The sequence below is a fragment of the Poecilia latipinna genome, unplaced genomic scaffold, assembly GCF_001443285.1.
Source record: "Poecilia latipinna isolate Pla-1442-1.1 unplaced genomic scaffold, P_latipinna-1.0 Scaffold1840, whole genome shotgun sequence".
Classification (NCBI taxonomy): domain Eukaryota; kingdom Metazoa; phylum Chordata; class Actinopteri; order Cyprinodontiformes; family Poeciliidae; genus Poecilia; species Poecilia latipinna.
This window is the reverse complement of record NW_015114456.1, coordinates 97,101-117,762: the sequence shown is the minus strand read 5'-3', so window position 1 is coordinate 117,762 and position 20,662 is coordinate 97,101. Positions and strand designations below refer to the sequence as shown.

Below are 20,662 nucleotides of genomic sequence, written 5' to 3'. Positions count from 1 at the left end.
AACAAAACAGATATATACTTTGATGAGTTCTGTCTGGAGGTCGAGCATGGACTGTTTACCCTCTCTTGAACTGGTAGCCAGCTGATGAATCAGGCCCAGTGGCATGGGTGCATATGAATATATCCATATTAATATTTGTAATCTATCTTAAATTGCTGCTTATGGCTAAATAAATTGTGCTATATTCAATTTGGATGTGTTGGTCTAATAAGGCGAAGTATTCAGACTACTATAACTTACTTCTATTAACTATATTAATATTGACATGTATTTATACATGTAAAATATACAATTTGCTGATTACAATAAAGTCATAATGTAAACCTCAATGACCCCACAGTTTTTTTTTTTTTTTCATCTACTTAAAAGTCAAAACTGGGACTTTCTACGGCTCCTACAAATACTTCCAGTGATTAATTTTTAGAGTACTGACAGATGTACAGATGAATTTACAAAGACATTTGGAGGGGGACATTTTTATGTAGTGCTTGCTAAAAGTGCTTACAATACCTGTGACAACAATCTAGCAGATTAAACAGAGAAAGGGAATAAGAGTGATAAAAAATATACAGTTTATGATCTGAATCCTTTATGAGTGGCGGCGTGTTTCAGGAGGTACACATGACTCTGCATGTCCTGTGGCACAGGGGCTCTGAGTAATGGGAGCTGTGATTAACTATGGCACTGCCTTGCAATCACCCCCCACCCCCAAACCTCCCTCCTTTACACCCACCTCCCAATCAGTATCTGTCTCGTTGTGTGTCTGATGGCCTCAGGGAGATTTGGGTGAACTCAGCATTTCTATCACAGGCCGCCTTGCTGCCAGCTCTTCAACATAACAGCGAAGATTGAGAGTTTCTCATTAGAAATAATGGTAAGGTTTTTAGCACAGCTCCGAATTGCAGTGAATTACCAAGAATAATTTTTTGCTGTTTTCTGCCCTATCCGAAGGATTGACGTGTTGGATGATACAGGTTGCATTTGGCTCACAATTATCTGCATATTAAAGCCAATTTACAAATACGCCCGCATGTACACAAAATTTTATTAGGTTACATCAAAATTAGGGCATCAAAGGATATATATATATGGAAAAGCACCTCATGTCCAATAAGTATGGTGGCAGATCTATAGATCTATAATGAAAAGTAAAAATGGTTTGTCCCTGGATCCTTGGGCAAGATAGTAACTCAAAACATTGATAAAGAAATGCTTCACCACACACAAAATGAAATGTCTTCCATCTTACTGGTGGATTTCAGTCTACAGATCTAAAAATGTTTTCACCTGATTGGCCGGTAGACTTGGTTCAATTGGGGATCAAAGTTGCAACATTTGTTATATTTTCAGCTGCTGTGTTTCACTTTCACACTGAAATGTGTCAAATGTACCAAACCTTTGGTCAAATCTGTTCCCCCTCTCGCCTGTGAGGACGCTAAAGGAAATGACATAAAAACCTCTGAAGAAGACAAGAGCACAACTTCCTTCTTCACAAAATGTTCAATATGGAGGGCTGTCAGATTTTAGCAGATGTAGGATTTCTCTTTTGTCTTTAGCAAAAGACCACCAGCAATTTTTCCCAATAGCACTAAACTTGCATGTTTGCTTTGGATACATTTACTCAGAATGCACTGTGCTTCAGTCAATTTTCTGCTTTTGGAGCCATCTACTGTCTGCTTGGCGTTCACATATGCTTTAGAATCACTCCAAAGTTCACTTCAACCCAACTGAGACAGAGGTTTTTAGGCAAAGCACAGTTTGCATTTTTGGTCCGTGTCAGAGTTCAATTACGTGTTCACAACTCCCCAAACTAACTGGACTCTCTAGACAAAGTAGAGTTTCATTTAAGTGGACAAAATAAGGTTTGTGTGAATGCAACATACAATTTACAGAAAACCTGCAGGGTAAGATGAAAAACAGAAGCACAAGACAGGACTCTTTATGATCTAGAGAGATTGCGCAAAAAGGGATGGTCAAAGATTCCTCTGTCTGCCCCGACCCGAGTCAGTGAAATGCTAAACTGTAGATTGAGATTTAGGTGCTAACTACTGGCATTAAGGTCTGTGTGAGATTATGGTACTACAAAAAGATTCAATTATTTAAAGGCTTTTTACATATCCTTACCAGAAAAACCAATGAATGTGGCCAGTCCAGTAGAACCTTATCATCAGACTGAGTTTATTCTGCTCCTTATACTCCTACGGTTGATATAAGGCCTCCTTGAAAATGAGATGACCCATCTCATGGGTGAATCTCTCTGATGAAATAGACATAGTAAATCTAATGACCTTCCTTGACATCATATTTCCAACACATAAGAACGTCAAAAAGTAGAATTGTTATTCACAGTTGTAGAGATGTAAAAACTGTGTAGTTCAAGAGTTACTGTACGATAACAGCTCAAGTAATGCCTTCAGGGTCAATTTTTTCCCCCCTCTTTCTGTGACTTTCCTTTGACCCTTCAGGCACTCTGATTTGACAGAACACTGAAAAATGAAATGGAGCAGATATTTTCTCTCTTCAAAATGTTGTGCTAGCTGGCAGTCCCGTGAGGATGGCCACTGGCACACTTGTCTGCGGTCTTTTTCCACTCCATTTCGTATATGGAAGGCAGCTCTCATCCGCCATGAAGTCTGCTGCAGGCAGCTGAAGGTGTACTCAAACACACAGCCGTAGCTGGAGGAAAGTATAGCTCTGCATGTATTTTTCAAGAGTCAATTTTACTCCGGATGTTTATTTCTTCTTTTACAGTCGCAAACTTCCTTGACGAGCAGTTTGGTGTGACAAGTCCAGCTCCCGACTACATACCAGGTGTCTTCCAAAGACAGAGTTCCTCTAATCCACGATATGTTCCTTAAATGTTAAGTACATTCTTAATTAGTTTTCCAGAACTACTCGAGGGCTTTTTGCTGTTTGTTTCTTGCGTGTCTGCAGTGCGCGGCACCCTCTTCACTCGTGCTGTCATTAGCTTCCACACTCACACCATTTAACACAATAAAGCGCGGTGGAAGTCAAGGCCCATTAGTCCTGAGTGATGATATCAGTCCCGTCAGATCATGAGTTATGGTGTGGTGGGGTCTTCAAGCAGGATGAGGAACGAGAGATAAACTGTGTCTGGGGATAAATTGGGAAGGACCAGCCTCTCTGTTCCACGCCTTCTGAAACCCAGAGAGCACTGCAGACCAGCCAGGGATCATCAGCGTAAACCAGACGTGCATACGCCTATAAAACTACCAACAAACAACTTATGCGCTGGGCTACAAAGGTTTTCATACTAGTTGACATTCCATCATGTTGCAACAGTAAACAGCGTTATTTTTAAATGGGATTTTAAATGACTGACCAACACAACAGAAAGGATTTTTTTTTCTTAAAACTCTTGACCCTGATACAAAGTCAGCATCAGTATCGCCTTGATACTAGTGTGTTAAGAGCAATACTTTAGTTTCATATTCCTTCATACTATGAGTGTCATTAGGTAAATAATGACATTTTTATGCAAAGTTGATACTTTTAATGGACTTTTAATGCAAGTTTTAATATAACTTTTTGTTAAAAGGCTCATTATTTACCGAATGACACTTCATGACAACAGCTGTAAACATTCATAAAGACTTCTTCATGTTCATGACTGTTGCTATGACATGTTTATGACAGTGTCACGTCAGTCTTATGCACACCCCTTCAAATTAAGTTTTAACTAGTTTCTCAACTCCTGTAAAATTATTTTTGCTTTCATTTGCTCGGAAATTTCTTTTTTTTTTTTACTTTATTTAGAAAACAGTTCACAAAAAATAATGTATTTCTATCGTTTCTGTTTATCATGTAAATATGTTAAAAGTATTTTGTAGACACATTTAAACTTTGCCCAAATTATGTCCTACATTTCAACAAAATAATTCAAAAGAAATTTAAAAAACACCTAAATGTAGTTTGATATATAAACCTCAAATCCTAGGTATCCGTTTCCTCACTAATGTTCTCTTGTAAAGCTTTGGAGTTATTAGAACTGGGGGACTGACTGCAAAATATGGAAAGCTTTTCAATTTTAACTGTTAAAAATATTGAAAAGCTTGTAAAATTTCATCTCCTGGAACAGTGGGTCCCACTTCTGGGGTCTATATATAATAAAATGCATTGTGGTTTGTTGGTATAACATGGCAGAATGTGAACATGTTTAAAGGTTAGGAGTATATATGCGAGGCTCTATATTTCAGAACAAAAGCCACGTGGACATTCATAAGTGTGCAAATAAAAAGACAACAGCCTCCAACGCAGCACGGCGGATAGCAAGAGCCGAACCGGCCAGAACAGCCATCCAGATATCTGAGCTTACAGTTCTATTAAATATAGAGCAAAGCTGCTGCGAGAAAACACACACACACACACACACACACACACACACACACACCCCCACCAGGACTGCAGCCCAGGGAGGCGCGCAAGATGTGAACTCTGGTTTCCCCTCAGGCTGCTCAGCTACAGAAAGGCAGAGCTGAAGAAGAGACGAGACCTTTCCACCTGAGCTGAGCTGAGGAATTCATTCATATGCACCGTCTTCCATATTCATCCACATGCTCTCAGTCATCTGCAGATGTTGTTATTGCAGCCGTTCTCTGTTCTCGGCATTTCTATTCATGACTTATTGTTTGACCCAGCTACCATTTCCCCACCTAATAAATATTTATACTGATAAAAAAAATAAATAAATAAAATCAATTACACACTTCGTTCACAATAGGTTTTTAAAATGCTGATTTCCCTCCCCTCAAAATAATGTTTTCAAAATGTTTAATTTGAGGCTGTGGAACTGTAACATCAAGGTCTACAGCCCTACGTGTTAAAAACACTATTTTGCTGTAAAAACTATCCCTATTTGTTTAGAGCTGGAGCTTCAAAAGCAACTAATTTAACTTCCTTGGGAGATGAAACAACACGTTTGTTCAAAATGGTAGGAACTTTAAACATTGGTTTCCAAGCAGTCAATGAGTAACGTAGGCTATTGAGACGTGTTGATGTCTACTATAAGGATGTATCGACATCAAAACTTTTAGTCATTATGCTTGTTTTATGACTAAAGGTTGTTGTTTTTTTCTTAAAATTTAAATAAAAGTTGAAAAATTTCCTTTGCGGTCTGCAGCTGGGTGCTGGCTCCGTCTTATTAGGTTATGTTTTTTCTGTTTTTTTTTTCTTCTGTTTTTTAATGTTTAGTTAGTATTTACTCTAATTTATTTAAAGCACTTGTAAATGTCTTGCTCTATAAAGAAAAGTGACAGAAAAGTCCTGCAAGAAAAAATGAAAAAATCTGAGGATATATGAGATTAAATATCGCTGTCATGACAAACTTTAAGACCTTTTATTAGAATATTTAAGGCAAACTTAAATTTTTTAACGAGTTTAAGACATTTTAAGGCCTTTATTCTGGATAGACGTATTTAAGACTTAAGGATGCGAGGACACGCTGAATGTGTCTCTGCTATGTTCTCCATTTTTTAACAACCTTTGAGCCTCCTGCCGAGGCGCCTTCAAGTACCAACGTAAAGATATTGCGGGGAGAAATCTGAAAAAGTCTGAGTTTAGACACTGTTGCTGTATGACTGTCATACTTGACTGTTATGCTAACAGCTCAATTAAAGCAGAGAATTTGTCAAAGTAACATGTCCAGGATGACTCTGTCAGTTGTTGGCAAGCGGTGCTAATCCACATCATTTGCTTTTGTCACTGCTTTATAAATCTCTGTCTGGTTGTGTGATGAGAAAGAGATTTGGGGGCATAGTTCCAGCTTTGTGAATTGAGATGCTAATCAGCTGCTTCCTGAAGTAAATAAAGCCGCTACCATGGTTATGCATCATAATGAGCATCTATAAGTGAAAAAGAGCGGTGCAGTTCTCGAGAATTACCCGATTTAATCACATTTTAATGATCAGATATCTAATTTTATCTGATTTAATCCAAACAAACTCCTCAATAATACACGCACATATCAGTCAATACTCATTTCAAATTTGCAATCAAAAATATTAGATTTGAACGAAAACATGTAACTCCTTTGATGTTGCAATCTGAATGAAATAAGACCTATTAGTGTTCATTTCCAGTACAGCCTTTGATATTCTGAAGACTTGTGACTTTTAGTTAGTAAAAAGTAAATAATAAATAGGAGCTTTGTTTTATATATTTTAGCCATGCTGGAGGTTGAACTTAGTATATGAAATTCATGATTTAAAGTGCAAAACTTTCTTTATATTTTTTTCTGGGACACAAAAAAAAGACTATCGTCAATAAATTGATCAAAAAGAAAAATAATTATGAAAACTATTGAAAATCTTAAGATTTATCTTTCTCAGTTTGTCTACCTAAATAATAAAAAAAATAGCACTCGATGCTTTCACCTACTGTAGACATGAGCTACCAAGTTGTCAGGTGGGTGGATGCAATAAAAACATGTTAATGATGATAATAATGAGTGTGGACATATGTATGTGAGTGAGCACATGACTGTTCTGCTAACGGGGCGAGAGAAGGTAAGCTCTCATTAGAGAAGAGGCTGGGATCCACTGCACCACAGCATGTCCAACTCTCTTCACTCAGCTCGGTAAAATGCTGACAGCTGCCAAACTGAACAATGACAATCAACACTTGGCTGAGTCCACTCTGCTTTGCTGCTTAAAGAGCAGGGCAACTTTCCGAATCAGCAGAAAGAAGCCTGGGCAGTGTCGTCTTGAAAATGTCAACAAAGATTAGGTTTGACAAGTCCAACAACAACGATCAAGATTCACATGTTTTCTCTTAAATCAATCATAGGGGGAACATTTCTTAAGAAGCTTGATAATATGACTTTTTTATCATAAAAAATAGGATCTACTTAGCCCATCGGCAAAGCTCTTCAAACCAAAAATAGCATCTCAATGCTAACCATGTAGCAGCAGCACAGACATCCTCAACGCGAATGTTAGAATCCACTGTCCTCGTTTCTAAAGAACGTCCTGAAACACCTGAAGGCTGATTAGATCTTAATCCAATTTTAGACCCTCTGACTATCGATGCAAAAATAAAATCTTAAGTATTTTTGTACAGTTTCAAAGTGAAAATGTCTCTGTACACTTGGATTAGAACAAAGCTAACTTACAAGTAACTTCTATTTGAGAAATACAAGCTTGTTTCAAGCAAATTATTCTTTAATACTGGTGAAAATGTACTAGTTCTGCTGGCAGATTTTGTCACTTATGAAATTTTTCACATAATTGTGTAATCATCTGCCAGTGGAACTAGAACTTTCTTAATCAGTATTATAGAATTATTTACTCTGGAGTGCTGCATAGCACAGCACACTTTCTTCATTTGTAGAAAAAGTTGAAAATTGTATTTCCTCATCACTCTGCTCCACACTGTGTTGGTGTGCTGTTAGTAAAATATTGACATTTTTGTTTAATGAATATAGTTTTGCAAGGGGCTACACCAATGCTACAGTTTATTTCAACATTTTTAATTATACCATAAAAAAATAATGCTAATAATAATAATAAGCTGGTGCTCAATTAGCAAATACAGCAAACTTTGTAATCTTCCTGTACAGAGGCGTGCAGAAAACAAAGTTGAACAACAAGTTTATGCAAATTGGTTAATCAGTAGACCAACCCGACATAATTACCATGACCGCTTTACATATTGTATGCCAGATAGCATCGAATGTCTTTGGATGAAACTGCAAACCAATAAAGTTGCCGGAATAGCTGCATTCAGAGCTGTTGTATTTGGAGGAAACACATCTTATCTCATTAATTCAGGGCCTGGATAATCACGGGGCTAATTAAAACGCTCAAACTGTATCGTTCCAACGACTTCATGTCTGCCGTGGCACTGCGGCGTCGCCTGCGTCTGCCTTCCCAAGCGTCTGAATCCACATGCAAATGCCCTCTAAAGTAAACTCGGCGAGAGCAGGTCCGTCTCACATTAATATTCATCAGCCCGTGAGCGTCTGTAATAAAGACACTCGACAGCATGAAGAGGGAGGAAGAAGACAGCTGCAAATACGGGCCGGGGAGGTTAGAGAATGAAGAGGATTGTGGGAGAACGCACTGAATGAGCTCTGAGGTAGGGAAGGAGGCTTGACTAGGTGTTTTTCTTTTTTTTTTTAATTCAAACTGATAAAATCTAGCTCTGAAGTGAGGAAGCTACTGTACAGGCGAGGAGGGGAAAGTCGGATGCACAGACCTTCACCTTCCTGCCATCGCTGCTGAATCCTAAATAAGAGGAGGCAGACTCTTTAACAAGCCGGGTCCATGTAGAACAGCACATTCATTCAATACGAGCACATGGACTGCTACTTTGCAAAAATAATAATAATAATCCATAGCAGAAGAGGAAATGTTTCCGTTTCCAGTATGTATGATTACAGGTCGTATATTAAAAGAACTGCAGCTAAATATTTATTATTATAGATCTACGCTGAAACACTGGCTGTGTAGAGCTGCCTGTGATTAATAGTAAGTAGAACATTGATCGTTATATCTGATATGTATTTGCTTGATGACATTTGACAGAATGTAATGTTTCATAACTGATGACTGTATTGTTTTGAACCGTCTTGTTGTTGAAATGTTCTACATAAACAAACTTTACTTTGCTTAAATTAAATAAGAATGGGTCACAAAAGATGAAGGTATGCATAATTATCAGCTCTTCTTTGTCCAGTGCACAGTGCTGTACAGATGTATCCAAGTCCCTTTTATTTTTTTTTTTTTTTTTTTTTTTTTACATTTATTCATATTATGGTCAAAAAGACTGATATCATTTATTGGGATTTTGTGTGACTGAACACTAAGCCTCCCACAATTAACCCTGTCACAACAAGCAAATAATGAATTGCATGATGAATTAAAATGACCTTCCTTGATGGTCATTTATTTTTGAAGGGCAATTTTATTCCATTTTATTGATGGTTTTATGGTTATGTCTGGTTTTTATATCCTTTGTATTTGTTGCTTTTGGTTGTTGTGTTTTTATTTTGGATATTTAAAATGTCTTACAGTTCCAGTGTTCTTTATGGAATTAAACTGCAAACTTACGTTACTATGCTGGTATCAATGCATTACTTGAAAATGGTCTCAAAACAACATTATTATCGTTTATCGCAAGAACTCTTGGGACGATTTATCGCCCAACAAAATGTGTTATGACAGGCCTGTCACCATGAGCAGTAAATAAAATAATCATATGATAAATTAAAATGAGTGATCATTTCCACTTGAACAACAGTCGTCAAAGAGATGCTGTTGAAAAGCCACCATTTTAAGAAAAGCTGCAAACATTTGACACCCAGTACAAAGTAGTAAATCTGGGCTACCTGTCACTGTTGCCTGTTTGCCCTGTCTATGCTGAGTGATTTTTTTTTTTTTTTTTTAAATACAAATTTGGTTATAGAGACTTCATAATCCATTTTAACTGTCAATGTTCTATTTGCTTTGTTTTATTTTGGATATTTAAAGTGTTTTCCAGTTCCAGTGCTAAATGTTTGGGGTTTTTTTTTACCTTTTTCTGTATTAATTTTTTGAGAGAGCAAGCGAGTTATTTAGGAAAAAATATCTCGCATTATTTTTCCATTGTTATTATATTAGTTGAAAATGGTCTGAAAATGGCAACATTATCATTCATCTCAATCATTTCTGGGCCAATTCATCGTCCAGCAGAATTTATCATATCACAAAAATCCCAATAAAAACATTGAAGTTGGTGATTACGTTGCGAAACGAGGCAGAAGCATCAAAGGGGTCCACTCACCATCATTCAGGTCCTGCAGCAGGTTCTCCTGACCGGAGAAGTCCAGCTTGACTTTGATGCTGATAGTGAGAGTCACAGTCTGGCCCGGCTTAAGCGGAAGTTGATGCACCGCTTCCTCTATATCCCAACTCAGAAATTTGCCAAACACTTTGTCTGCAGGAATACAGAAAACAAACAAAAACGATATATTTAGAAATGGGAGAGGTGGTGGCAGGGTGTTAATTGCACGTGAACAATACAAAGCACGCCTGTGTTTCTGTGACGTCCTCCACGCTCGTCACCAGACTGTAACGTATGCCTCCCAGCCCGTCTGACGGAGATGAATGACTCAGCTGCATCCACTTCAGCCAGGAGCAGCGAATGAATGAAACATCACCTGAATAAAGCATGTGTTCTGCCTGTGCAGGTGAGCCACTCCTGATGGAAGAGACGCCGCGGGAACGGCGAGGAAGGCGCGCTCCGCACACAAACCCAGGCCGAGCTGCAGACGGCCGCTTCTACGGCGGGAACAAGGTTTACACGTCCCAGCTCGATTCATCACCAAAACCCGTAAAAATCCTCAGAGAGGATGTGAACGCGGGCGCCATTAAATAAACATTCACGGGAATAACTCTCTGCCTTAATTATTCATAAAATCGGAGCTCTTGGGTTGAATTAAAAGTGAAGTGAGAGACAGAGCAGCCAGAAAAGCAGGAGGAGGATTTAAAATACATCTCTGGGACAGAAGGTCGTTTACTCAGCTGAGCAGCATCAGGCGTTGGAACTTAACAAGCAGAAAAGCTTGGATAGTGGATGTCATTACAATTATCACAGCAATTAATTACGCAAAATGGGTTAAAGCAACCAGAGTGACTGATGAGAGAAATCCTTTAGAGAAATTAAAAATAAAGAATTAGCGTATCTTGTCTTATCTATGCTCAATGTTCTATCAGCTGTTTCCTCTGTGCTGTACTGTACTTTGTGCTTATATATTTGGATATGTCCAAGTATTTAACAGGAAACCTGAGTAAAATGATGTGTTTACAGGAAGCATGGTTGCAAGGGTAAAAAGGTGTTCAGTCTTCAGTGAATCAAAGACAGCTCACTTTATTTTTACACCTATTAAATGCCACATAATCCATTACTGTATTAGAAGGCTTTTGTCATCCATCAAGTATTCCTTTTATTTTTTTTTTTGAATACACATGTATTTGAGAGAAATGAGAAGCTGTCATATATTAAAAGATGGCTGTGTCTGCACGGTGGCAGAAAGAGTAATGTTTTGTTTGTTTCACAACAGATGTCTTCCTGTTTAGGCTCTTCTCATCTTTTATTCATTCGGTTCCCAAAGAGAACTTGGCGCCACAGAAAGACGCTCAACTGTTGTCAGTCCAAAGCTTACACTGGATAACATCTAAGAAGGAAGGAGGACCAGGAGAGGTGAGCAGGACCAGAGAACAATAGATGAAAGCTACGTCCAAACAAAACCAACAACATCGAGCTCTGTGCCTGACTGATGTAGAATAACATCGGTAGAACTAAATCAGTGTCTGACAACATGAAAGGGGAGAACAATACCATCCCACTTAAATAATAATACTTAAATAGAAAATACTCTATTAAAAATAATAGAAAATTAAAAATTAAAAATAATAGAAAATAAATAGTAAGGTTTGTGATACAGGTCACAGTTCAGCAAGATGTAGACAGTAAATACATAAAAGGCCTGAATAGAAGAGAAAATGACGCAGAAAAACCGTCAGAACAACTCAAACCACTTCTATTCTTTTTTTCCCGCCCTGTGCCGGCTACACTACACACGGAGTTGTTGTTATAGCAACTGTCTGACAACAATCCCACTAATTATCAGGATTCAACATTAAAAAACACAAACGTTTCTTACACTAAGAGCAGAACATTCAGTTTGTTACAGTGTTACCTGTAACAAATTGATAATCAATAATTATTAATTTCAATAATTAATTACTGAAATGAGTAATAAGTGATCGCTGCGGTAGCTAACCTGATACGCTAATTTAAACACCTGCTCTGCCGATGAGCTGTCAGAGAGTTGGTGTGTGGGTCACCTAGTTTTTTTTTTTGTTTGTTTGTTTTTTGTTTTTTTTAACTGAACCAAATCACACAGCATTCCACAGCACTCAATTCAAACTTTGACGTCACGCAGCAACACATCTATAGACAAAAAGTGGACAACAACAAGTTTTTATGGCAACAAAACAAGAAAAAGACTACGAGTTTTTTGTCCTTCACTGCAAACTGTGAAAAATCAAGAATTAAGTTATCAGTCAAAATTTCAAACTACGGTACTCATAATGAGAGAGACATGATCTGAAAGAAAGAAACTGGTGAATAACATGAAGGTACTTATTTTTGCATTTCAACATATCAGAAGGGTATGTATGTGGGTCAGTGACACCCTTGGGGAACCCGGTTTGTTATGACAAGGGGTTTTACTGGAATCTGCCCTCTAAAAAGTATTTCATCAGGCAGTCCAACAATTTTAAGATCTTGCTTTTGTGCATCTGTAAATCATATATGACACACAGACCACGAAGAAAAGTGTCCTAAATATTCTGCTTCAATACTTTAAATGTTGCGTTTAAAGCATTTCTTATCTTTTAAAAGCCCAAATTAAAGTTTAACTGAATCTAATAATAGGTAAAGTATAATTTAGTTGTTCACTGTTAGAATTCGAGAATCAGAAGTCAAACAACATAGAGGCAGAAAGAAAAGAGACAAATATAGAACTATTTGTCTCAATGACAAGATATTTGTTAAAAAGAGTCCTAGTGAGGCATAAAAACCAGAATCTGACTAATGAACTGTTTGATTATAATTATGTTTAATTATTTTATTTTTGATGCCCTATAAAGCCCTTTAGACTTGAACTTGTATGACTGGTGCTAGATAAACGACCTTGTCTTGCCTCATCTTGCATGTATAAGCTCTCATGAAACATCAACTTAAATAAGCTCCACCAATTCTGACAGAAAGTATCCAATCAGAATTATGCCAGAAGCTTATTGATGGCTAATAAAAGCATCTAGATTCCCTGCCATCTTGCTACGAGACATTTACCCAAAAATAGCAGGCGTGTATGTATGGACTGGTACGCAGGGTCACCATTAAACATAAACTAGGAAAAAAATGACTCAAATTGTTTCTTATATAATCATTTTATCCTGGAAAAAATATAAGTTCAAATGAAAGCCTAAACTGACAATGAGTGTATGTAAACTTTTGACCAAACTCACATACAACACGTGAAAATTAATTAATGTTTTCAGGAATAAAATCTTATTATATTACCAGATGGCACATGGAAAATGTGATCTGTGCTTTGAATTTCTACAAAGTTTTATTATTATTTACCCAAACAGTTTCCAAACAGATGACAGCAAAGGAACAATCCTTATCGCACTCGTTTCACCTTTTCTGCAAAAACAAATCTATCTCCTCCTGGGTGGGCTTTGCTTCAAACAACTGTGTTTGTGCAGCTTTGTAATAAGTGAGAAACCATCCTGATGGTTTCCATGAGCATGTGTCAAATCAATAATATATGCACTATGAATAGACCAGGCTGTTTACATCTGCTCCCAGTCACACAATTGCAGATTGTAAATAACAGCTTTTCTTTTCACCTAGAGGTGAAAAGAAAAGCTGCAGGGGATACTATTCGTATGCAAAGCTCCAAATAAATAGAGGTGCATTAAAAAACATGAATATCAAAATGATTATCAGAAACCATCAGAGCTCAAAAACAAATTGGAAGTGGAAGCAAGAAAAGCTGATCCAGAGAGAAAGGAGACACCCAAGCACCCAGAGCAAAGAGAAGATTCAAAAGGTGGTGACCCCTGAAGAGGAAAATAAATTAATGAATAAACTTATGAGCTGTCAGATGGCTAGCAATTAACCAGCAGCTTTGGGCAAAGTTGGCAACAAAACGTCCCTGTTTGTGCAAGTTTTAAATTAAAATCTGAAAAATCAAAAATGATTACCACCAAACATGCTTCAGCTTCCAACGGAAAGTCCAAATAACAGAGCGGAGTTTGCTTTCCAATCGGTTCCAGGTTTTGTGGTTTCAAACCTTGGACGTGAAGTCCTGTCATTTTAACAAAAATTATTTTGGCAGAAGAGACTTGCCATTTTTTATTTTTTTTCCTGTGTATGAATAATGGTTCTCATCTCCCAAAAGCTTAGAAATAGCCATTTTCTAACTGACAGATATCAATGACTTGACTGTTTCTCACTGGTTTTTGAATTTCTGTAAATTGGAACATGGTGCAAGCTCTTGAAAGGGGCTGCATTATGTGTTTCCCAGACACATAGTGTCATTTTATAATCACCAGGTAACTGTTACCTTCAGTTGTTATAAAAATGCTGTACATATAAACATGACTTAAAAGAAATTTGACTTTACAACTTAATGCCTTGAAATATGGCTTCTGTCTCTTTAAGAAGCACCCGCTCTTTCTGCCCGTTCGCTGCACAAACTGCCAGATAAGGCTTCTGCATGTTGGTGTTCCCGCTAAAGCCTGAATATGCCCAATTTGGGTTGTCTTGGCCCTTTTATCGCAGCCTGTGAGGTTTTCCCTGACTGGCAACGAGAATACAACCTGCTGAATGTGACAGGTAGCCAATCAGGAAGCACGGTGACGTAAGAACAGAGGGGAATCCCAAACAGCTGACATATCGCACAACTGTGAGTCCGGTGGATATCGGAGATGATATGTGGAAATGTTTATTATTTTATGTAAAGGTCGTTATTATATATGTGTATGTTTATTCAGTTAAAAATGTTAACTATGAAAAAAACATAGTCGCCTCCAAATGGAGCGGCTGCTCCCGCTGTCTTTTATCCACCGCCTTTTCTTTTTGTTACATCTTTTGTCTCTTAAAATGACTCCACAAACTGTCACTATTGCTTCTACATCGTCATCCGTGTTTGGTCATTCTAAATTCCCGTATGCTATGTTGGGGGTTTTACTGGATCATCCTCTGGAATCGGGATGTTGGTGACTGGAATCGGTTCGTGTTGCTCCTGCCTTGGACACACAAACCGATCGAAACTGTTGTACTTTTATCAGCTCTGTGGTCACAGAGGTTTGGAGAATCAGCCAACAATTCTTAAATCTTGCCGTCTAAACCAGACTTAAGACTCACAAGCTCTACTCATCTCCTCTCGACCACTGCCCAAACGCTCTGACTCTGGTTGCTATGGTAACGTTTACATATCCCTTCAAAATAAGATACAGAAGCGCCACAAAAACGAGCATTTTACTTTCGTGAAAATTTTAACTCACGATAAAGACTAACGGAGCCTGAGCTTGTTTCTCTGCAACGAGACGGTCCCATCTGGGAGTGATGAGAGACAATGACAAACCGAAGTGTTGCTTATATCCACAGCCTGCTTGGTCTCTAGTGCGAAGCAGTTTGAAGCTTCATTGCCTCATTAGCAGCCGGTCGCCGCATGTTACACAGAGCGGCTTGTAATGTTTGACTCACCTACCGGTCCGGGATAAATCCATCCTCCTGTCTCTTCTCTGGGCCTTTTCCCCTTTACAAAGAAACTTTCCAAAAACACCTGTTCTGTTTCTTACTCATTTTGCTGCTTGTGGGCTCAGTGTTAGTGCGCAAGTAACCGAGAGAATCCGGTTGAAGGATTTTCAAAATAAAAGATCCTCCAGACTCAAATAATACATAAAATGGAAATATTTAATTATTTCTTGCGCGGCCCGGTACCAATTGGTCCACTGACCGATACCGATCCGCGGCCCAGGGTTTGGGGACCACTGGTCATTCTGACACATTGTCAGTTTTAGCAACTAACTTAATTTGAATAAAGACAAAAAAAACAATATGTATATTGGTTTCATTTGGTAACTTTTCAGATTACAATCCAGGCTTGTCAACACTATGTCTTTATGACGTTTGTAGACTTTGGTGCGGTCAAAGAATCCTTTCTAATGCCATCACTTTTTAAATGCAGACCTTTAAAACCAACAGAGCACAGAACGTGTTTGCTTTTGCAAAACAGATAAAATGCTCTCTGTAGAACTGCAGTAAAGCTAGAAAATAAAGACCTCAAGGTTGTTTGAATAAATCTTCAAAAGTAAAGTGTGTTTATAACTTTCTCCATTTTTTTTCTTACGGCACTTTAGATGAATTCACAGCAACAACAAAAGAAAGAAGAAATGGATCAAGTAAAGCAATTAGCACTTTGGAGTTCACATACAACAAGCTAGGCTGGTCTTCCCCTGAGGAGCTGAGTGTGCTTTGAACTATTTCCTTCTGACTAACAAAAGTGACAAAAGTCATCAGTAGGTAAGATTTTTGTTTTAATGTTCTAAATGAGATAGCTTAAAAAAAAACCTTAATATTTGCCTTACTTTGCATAAAAACTGAAAATTTGCTGCTGGTTAATTGCCATCTTCCATTTTATGGTTAGATGTAAAAGTGTATTTAGCATCTTAGTCATAGTAGCTTCCAGGACACGGTACATGAAACAAAAACTTCCCTTTTACCTATTAAAACTGGGGAAAGCTCACCCCAGTGACTGATTTAGTCTTAATTAAAACTTCAAAAAATAATGAAATTCACTTCTGGTCAAACTTTGGGAAAAATAATATTTGTTGCTGATTTAAAAAACAAGTACCGATATGCAAGCGGCTATCAAAAGGGATATTTTCTATAAGATCTCATGTTGTTAAAAAAGAAACACTACTTTCGTGATAAGACTTAAAACGTCGACTCCACAATAATTTTGTCTTGATTTTAAAACATTTAAAAAGCTTAGAGCGACTGCTGGCTCACACTGTGTCGTTAATGCTGCATCTGTTCCTAATTTGAAGAGTTAATGATCACACTTAGCAACAAAGGAAAGATAAAAAAAACTATAAGAATATTGTTATTACATGTTCCTCTACTATAGTTCTTAAAGAGAAGTTGAATTAGCTATGTTTAGTATTGGCACCTTTACACAAAGCGGAGAACAGCAATCAAAGACTTCTGAATGATTTCCTGTCAATTCATATTCTTAGACTGAAAAGCGTTTCCTCTGGAAGTACTTCGGACAAAAACACAGAAGGTTTTCTGTAAAATCTCATGAGGTTTCAGTAACTGTACCTGTTTGCTTGATTTGCTGATTTCCTTTTCAATTCTTATAACTGATTCATCCGGAGTCTCACCCGCTGCTTTAGGAAAACCTTGTCTTTTTTTGCTTGCCTGTAAAGAATCTCTTTTTCTAACCTTAGAGCGAGTTAAAGCCAGTCAGTGAGTCTTCCTCAGTGTTGGTTGTGACTCAGCAGTTCTTTAAAAGAACTGTCCGCTGATGATGAAATAGGGATTCAGCTAGCTCAAGAGCCTAAAAAGAGAAAAAGGTATTTTTCTCTTTTTAGTGTCATAATTAGCATGTTACATCTATTTGTTAGGCCAATATTCCCTTAATTTGACACAATTTAATGTAAGAGATTAATTACTCAGAGCAACACTTGCTCTAAAATTACCTGAAACTGATTAGAATAAATAAGAAGTTAAACGTGTAGGCAGCTGCCACTCTGATTCCACCTAAGTTTTAAAAGAAGTTACACACACACAAAAAAACTCAGAATAAGTAGAAGTTTTACTTGTTATTTCTAAAAGGAGTCAGACTGCAAGATTGGTTGCCATCTTCTGAACACCAACAGGAAAGCAGCGACAGGCTGCACAGACACATTAAGCCTAAATGAATCAGAAAATTCTTGACATACACACCAAACCTCAGCTGAGCTGACATTATTGTCATCTATATGATGTCACCCTGGAGGCTTTTGCTTTGCTGACACAGAAACTCATTTTGGAATATTACGTAAAGTTAAAAATGGGGATCTCAATTGTCGCTGTGGCATGGTGTGGAGTTTTAGAAACAGAAAAACATGTTTAACACTGATTTGATCAGCTTGTTAAAGTTAAATACACCAACCGCCATTGAGTATTTCAGTTCCACTATATGACAATATCGTTTTTTTGATGTAAAATACCTGTAATGTGCTGCTACAACCACAATGTGGCAGTACAGCATTAGTTTTTTTTTTTTTTTTTTTGGTAGGACGAAGAAAATTCTTTAAAGTAGAACTAAACCTAATGTGCATGACCTGAGTTTTGAAAGATTCCATCAAAGTGGGTGAAGCAAAGAGACACTGAGGGCCAAGTGTGGAGATGATTGGACGGAGTTTATAGGGGGTGTGGTCATGCACTGTTGCCATCTTAGCAACTATGTCGCAATGTTTACGTACTCCTCACACCTCTAGTGACGATGTTTCAAAAATTAACTACTATATATATTAATTTGCAACTTTTATTATTTAATTACAATGTTTTAGCAGAGAATCAAGCTAGCTCCTAAGATTGTTGGTTGACATTGAAGAAAATACAATTAGAATTGACAAAATACAAAAAAATTATCAAAACTAAAAAAAATAAAAAAAAAACTGCTGTTGTGCGTTTTAAGAAAAACCAAAGAAATGTGAAGCTCTCATTGATTCAAGATAGGATCATTGACCAAAATAATTGTAAAATAAATAGATAAATAAATAAAGTCATTTAATGCTGACTGTTCAAACTGTAACATAAATCTTAACTTCTGGTTGCTAACCATGGAGAATAATTACAGTTTAAGAGTCCAGATATTCACGAGGGGTACTTTTCCCCAAATTCCACCAGAAGAAACTAATGCCAGGGATTGCTGCAAAGGGATTTCTAAACGTAGAAAGAGTAGTGTTTGAAGAAAAACCCACATTGAATCAATGAGGATAAAACTGAGCAACAAAGAGGATAACGAACAATGTTTCCGCAATAACAGAAGTCACATCCTCTTTGAAGATGATAAACATAGTCAAGTTTAAAATGATGACATGACTTTCTAAGTATGTCTAAAGCAGAGACGCAAGTATAGTTAAAAAAAGGTTGATACAATCTGCTCCTTGGCTCTGTCTATATGGTTTCAATTTTCAGAATTATCATTTGGACACACAGCAACATGCAAATTTCCCATAGGGAGCTCAGAGTTTAAAAGTAAATACCAGTGTAGTGATTTGATGATTCATACAAGAGCTATATCTTTGTATTTCCTAAAGTAAGAGTTTTTCTTTAATCTACAAGCTTTTTGGGAAAAGTTTTATTTCAAAGTTGAAGTAAGGTCACAACTTCTTTTGAGTGTGGCCATCAGGGAGAGAAATGCAAAGTACAGAGTTTCTTAGATGTAGATATTATTCAAATGTGTCTTTTAAAATGTAAAACAACATTAATGAGAACATGGTCTCATCACGCGCCAACAGGAGGATTTCAATCTACCTAAGCCGATCGTTTCTAGAGAACCCCCAAGCTGCTGGGGACATAGAGTCCTTTTCTCACCATGTTATCAGTGAGTCATGAATTTTCCATCAGCGTGGGTCACCACAGGCTTTTCCTGTGTTCGCGCCTTTTTTGAGAGCAAGCGTTCACGTAAAGTGCGAACAAGTAGAAAAGTGACCCGTGGAATCTAACAAAAGCTGCCCGATACAACGAGGCCGACGGGTTCGGATCGGTTCCATAAATACCGGCTGTGTTTCCTGGTTTGCTTGTCACAATGTGATCGAGCAACTGCTGAACACAAAGAGAGATGAAATGTTCCTAGTCTGTTTCCCTAAGGTTGTCTTAAGAATATTTCTTCATGTGGGCCAGATAAGTATGTGAGAGAAAAATGAAGGATTACTAAGTGAACAGGTCACACAAACTTTGACCTGGATTAGAAAAAAATCTGTTTGTTTTTTTTCTCAACAAAAAGGAACAAAAGAAAACAGAGAAGCAGGATTATATAATGTTTACTTTTTTGGATTATCTAAAACATACCAGGTACTTGAAATCTGCAACAGAGCTCTGTTTAGTTCAGTTCATATTAAGCTAAGCAGAAATACATTAATATTTTTTAAAACCCGCAGGGAAATGATATCGTTGCAGTGGCAGCATTGTTAATACGGGATTATTTTATGATATAATACTAGCAGAAATCACAGTTAATGGTGTGTTTTTAGGGAAAACAAATATTTATCGATGAACCAAGACCAAGGTCATCTTCTCCGGTTTTCTCCACAGTGTTTATAATGTTAAGCATTATTGTTTTTATTTTAAAAGGGTATTTTTTACACCATTAACCCCAGACTACATGCGTCTTTGCTGAGCTCCGCTCTGCTGTGCGCTTCACCAGTAGGTAACCTCCAAGTATATGACAAAATGTAGTTAAGGGATAAAAAAATAGTTTTTTGTTCCATGATGTATCCAATTTAAGCAAAGAAATTGAGAAAAAAATAAAGTCAGAAATTGGATTTGGTATGATAAAGACATTTAATTTTGAAGCTGTATCGCCCAACTCTATCTAAATGCATCATAAAATCCCAGAATGACAATGAGTGTAATAGCACTTTAAATGATCAAATCCTGCAAAACTTTTGCAACATAAACTAATATCTCCTGAATGACAAAATTCCAATCACTTGTAAGAAAGAACAATAAGTTTATGCTGACCATTGGAGAAAAAAGCTTCTGTAACAGACAGTAGGATGAAGACAAAAAGAGAGATGCACTAGCAGTTCCAGTGAGCAGGACTGCAGAAATGGGAGGTGTGAGCAGGTGCTGAACAAAGAGATGAAACACAAACTAAAAAGCCACGGGGGCATGACAGATCCAGAACCAGAGAAAATAGGGTGGTGACCCTGAGCAGCACCACGGCCACAGACACAGGAAGAGACTGGAGCACCAATCCAATGTGCGGTGAAGAACATCAAAGGCCGTCCCCACAGAGTCCCCTGCTGTGGCTGCTGTAGTTCTGAGCTTGTTTATTAAATCAAAAGTCTTATGTGTTTTTGCT

General features: G+C 37.5%; 1 protein-coding gene across 2 annotated transcripts in view; it reads right to left on the bottom strand.

The window, feature by feature from the left end:
• The window catches only part of LOC106934665 (trafficking protein particle complex subunit 9), a 72,524-nt gene that overhangs the window by 3,241 nt on the left and 48,621 nt on the right, over positions 1–20,662 (bottom strand). For both annotated transcript variants that reach the window (XM_015014710.1, XM_015014709.1), the window contains one exon: positions 9,781–9,933. In XM_015014710.1, coding sequence (XP_014870196.1) covers positions 9,781–9,933 — 153 coding nt within the window. The remainder of the gene's footprint in view (positions 1–9,780; positions 9,934–20,662) is intronic.